Source organism: Tupaia chinensis, unplaced genomic scaffold (assembly GCF_000334495.1).
Source record: "Tupaia chinensis unplaced genomic scaffold, TupChi_1.0 Scaffold144326_1, whole genome shotgun sequence".
NCBI classification, from domain to species: Eukaryota; Metazoa; Chordata; class Mammalia; order Scandentia; family Tupaiidae; genus Tupaia; species Tupaia belangeri.
Window position 1 is genome coordinate 784,086 of NW_006204184.1, and position 4,215 is coordinate 788,300.

At 55.1% G+C, this 4,215-nt stretch overlaps 1 protein-coding gene across 1 annotated transcript in view; it reads left to right on the forward strand.

Annotated features, from left to right (window-relative positions):
• The window catches only part of LOC102480263 (paraneoplastic antigen Ma6F), a 7,179-nt gene extending 6,005 nt beyond the window's left edge, over positions 1-1,174 (forward strand). The window contains exon 7 of the mRNA XM_027767579.1: positions 1,070-1,174. Within this exon, the coding sequence (XP_027623380.1) occupies positions 1,070-1,174 (105 nt within the window). The remainder of the gene's footprint in view (positions 1-1,069) is intronic.
• The last annotated feature ends 3,041 nt before the right edge of the window (positions 1,175-4,215 follow it).

Genomic DNA, 4,215 nt, shown 5'->3' on the forward strand with positions numbered 1-4,215 from the left:
GGGAGGCCGGCCCCGGGCCCCCCGCCTCCCCCCACGTGGGGAACCATACCCAGGGAACAGCCACCCAGCCTACACCAAATCCCCGGGTCTCCATCTTCTACAGGAGGCTCTGGCTGCCACACCAGTCCTTTCTAGTAACTCAAATGACCCTGATTGCCACCAAATGGGGTGGAGAGAGGCGCCCCTCTCCATGGCAACACCATGCCCAGCTCCCACCCCAAACCCCACTGACTCAGGCAGTTGGCCTAGAAGACCCTGAAGGCCAGCCACCACCCAGAGGAGGACATCAGAGGCACCTATCACCTGCCCTGGACTGGGAGATGTCAGAGGGAAGAGGCTGTCTCAAGGGGCTGGCTGCCTGGGTCTCTCAGGGTGGGGTCCTTCCTCTCAGTGTCCTGGGCAGACTGCTCCCTGCGGGCAGAAGCCCCTTAGGGAGCCTCCATATCCAGTGAATGACCAGCCACCATTCCCGCACATTTTATTTAATTTTAATTTAATTTAATTTATTTATTTTAAATGTTGATGCTGGTCCTTTTTATTTTTTAATTTAACTTTATTTATTTTTTTTAATTTTAATTTGACCAGAGAGAAACAGAGCAAGAGAGAGAGAGCGAGCGAGAGAGACAGAGGGTGAAAGTGAGAAAGCAAGCCTCCAGGTCTGGTACTCGAACTGTGGTCGGCCATGTGAGAGTCGAGTGCCTTTAACCACCATGCCACCTGCCGACCCCTATTTTATTTATTTTTACGACAATGTGTATGCGTGTGTGTGTGTGTGTGTGTGTGTGTGTGTGTGTGTGTGTGTATGAGAGATAAAGAGCACCCTTAGTAGAGCCCCATCACACCACAATCCCCTTTCCCCAGTCCTTCAGCTCCTCAGGATCTTGGGTGCCTACATGTGTGCTCAACTTGTTTTCAGACCAACCCAGGGATCCAAACCCTCGGTTGGCCATGTGGCCTCTAGCACAGCAGTCCAGCATGCCCTGGACTGTGCCACCTGGGCCAGGCCCCAACTGTTGCTTGTTCATGTGGAGATTTGTGTTTTTTTTACCTGAGCAGTTCCTCCCTGAAGATCCCAAGCCCAGCCCCTGGAGATGGCAAGAAGGATGCGGCCCATGTTGACCCCATGACCTCGGGGAGGAAGAACCAGGCCAGCGATGTAAAAGGGGCGGCGTGAGGCTCCATCGGGAGTGTGTTTTGATGTTCCACCCCTGTTGTTACTTGTGACGTGGTTTCCTTGACCGGGTGGGGTATCCTCTGCTGTGTTTTCCAGTGTCCTGTGACTATTCTGCACTGGTCATAGGGCAGGACGGTGCCCAATGGGTTGGCCCGAAAGGGACTTCCCTGAGGTCAGCAGGCATTGCCAGAATCTCATCCTGGCAAGAGGCAGATACTGGGGCCCTCAGAGGAGAATATGGCAGGAGGGCCACAGTGTGAGGGGGGGATGCGACACCTTGTCAGGAAGCCAAGGAGGAGGGGGGGTCCCCAGGACTGATGGCCACTTGTGGCCATTAAGAGTTTCCCTCTGTTTTGTCACCCCTTCCTCAATGATTTCAGTAAACATTTCTCTTGAATAAATTTAATCGAATATTCTAGCTGATCCTTGCCTCTACTGTGGGTAATGGAGGAACGGGTTGGCTGGGCAGGGGACGAGGTTGGAGGGGCAGAGAAAGACATCTGCCAGCACCCACGAGAGTCATCTCTTTAACCAGCAGGAAGTACATGAGGGTTTTTCTTATATTTTATAGGCAAATTGTGAAGTTCTGTGGGTCCATTGGTCCTGAAGTTGGGGTGATCCTGGCCCTAGGGCTTTAAAAACGTGTGAGTGAGGGCGGCTGTCTCCTTGGCTGGGAGGGCTGGTAGGAAGACGCCACGATTATGTGATGGCAGGCACGCAGGAGTGTTGAACATGCTTAGTGCATGTGGCGGCGCTGTACAACAGACAGCCCTGCCCCGAAGCCCAGTAGCCCCCCTCGCGGGAAGCTAGTTTTAAGGTGGTCAGATTTTTTAAAAAAATCTCAAATGTCTTAAAATTGGAGATACCCTAAAAGTTGAAATATCTCTCCATGGAACAACAATGACAACTTAATGAGTACCTGGAAATCTCTAAAGACGAGCTTCTGGAAGAATGAGCACAAACACGTTCCTATGACCTCCACCTGCAAACTATCACTTGTTTTCAAGGCAAAGGAAAAGAACAGGCTAGTGAGATGCCAGCGAAGGAGGGGCCTATAGAGGCCAGGTGTGTGGAGGGGCCTCTCTGAAGGCGTAGAGCTCAGGCTGAGCTGGAGGCTGAGTGGGCGGAGTAGCAGGCTGCTGTTTGTAAAAGGAGAACTTTAGAGAGAATACATTTAATGGCTTATTTGAGCAGTGAGGAGCAGGGCACAAGGTCCCAGCCTGAGGAGCCATTCCAGGCCCAGTTACAGTTGGCACTTTCCTGTAGAGATGACTGTCAGCACCTGGTCACAGAGAGACAGGCACTTGTGGAAGGTGTGGGGGGTTGAGATTGTGAGGACTTGGGGCAAAGCTTCTTTCTCTGTGTGTGTGTGTGGGGGGGGGGCGTAGGATGGCTTCTCTCAGCCTGCCTCTGAGTGGAGCTTGAGACTTCGGGGCTTCTGAGTGTCCCTCTTCCTTATGAACTGAAGGAAGGACATGAGGGTGGACTCTAGCCCAGGGCACACCTGCTCCCCTTGAAAGGCTCAGCCAACCAAGGGGCAGAGCAGGCTGGTTGAGAGGGAGCCATTGTCACCAATTCTGTACCCTGTCCCACTCCTGGAAACTTCTGGAACTTAAGAAAAAGCCCAGCAGCTTTGGGGAGTGGGGACAGTGTCAGCACCTTCCTCACAGGCCTTCTCGAGGGTTCAAGCATGTTGGTCTTGCCCCTTCTGCCAACCCCCACCCTCCCAGCAGCCAGCTCCTCTACCTCCCATCCCCCCTCCCGGCCGAGGCAGGTCGAGAGGCCACAGCTCAGAGGGTGCAGAGCGCCTTAGCTGTGAGTGAATCACTTCCCTGAAGCCCAGCCAAAAATGCTGGGCACCCTCCTGGCCCCGTGCCCAGTCTGGTGCTAGCCCGGCTCCTATCTGCAAAGGCGGAGGTTGAACTTAGCAGTCATTGGGACCTTTATTCGAAAGAGCTCCACACAATTAAGAGATGCTTAATGCCTGCCCTTGGGGGCGTGCAGGACCTAGCTTTGGGCAACTCCGCAGAGGCTGAGTATCGCTCTGAGGCCATGCCTAGTAGCCAGGTCCTCGGGGAGCCAAAGACTTCCAGGTAAACGGGTCAGGGTGCAGGGTGGCCTGGAGGGAGGGCTCAGTGAATTGGACCTTTACTGCAGGCCACAGACTGGAGAAGCAGCCCACGCCCCGTGGTTCCATTATCGTGTGAGGCGCCACGCTCTCTAGTCATACATTGCAGATGCACTGGGACCCATGGTGGCTAGGCCCACACGTTCATCTCTGCTGGGGCTCTGCAGAGGCTGTATTTCCTGGCATGGCCTGGGCCTGAGCACTGCCCTCTCAATGGCTCCCTGGGAACTCGGGCCCCTCTCTAGGCATGCATGGGTGGGGGACATCAGTGCAGCCGTGCCTTCCTGCACATCAGTACAACGCCATCAACTGAGAGATCCTGTGGCGCCTGCAGGCAAAGCAAGCCATATGTCCCACAAGTGGGACTTTGGGGGGTTTGGGGAACCGAAGGCGCCATGTGCCTCTGCAGGAGAAGCGGATATCCCCAGGCGCACATAGCCAGGTGGCAGCACCTCAGACCAAGGACAGCCGAGGTCGAGCGTATTGTGTCCAGTGGGCTAGGCTGGAAGTAGGCTGCTCAGAACTCCTCGTCCTTTATGTCCCAGGTTAGGGTTGACCACAAGAGAACTTTGCACAAGATTTGGGAGGGAGAGTGAAGTAGAAGTCGTTGTTTTTAACGCTCAGGAAGCTGGTCTAGGCCAGGGGCCACCCCAGTTCCACAGACGCTGTTGCTGACCTGCTGTCTCACCTGACCTACTGCTCCTTCCCTTCTAGCTCCGGCCTGGTGGCTTCCTCTGCTCTGCGGGGGAGGAGTACCCACAACTCTGGCAGGTCCCCTGTCCTGGAGGGCCGAGGTGCTGGGAGGTAGATATAGCTGCTGGCTCTTCCTGGGCCTCCCTCGCACCTCTGCCTCCCACACACCGGCCCTGATGGCTTCAGCTCCAGCGGCAGGCCCAGGCACAGCGGCAGGGCT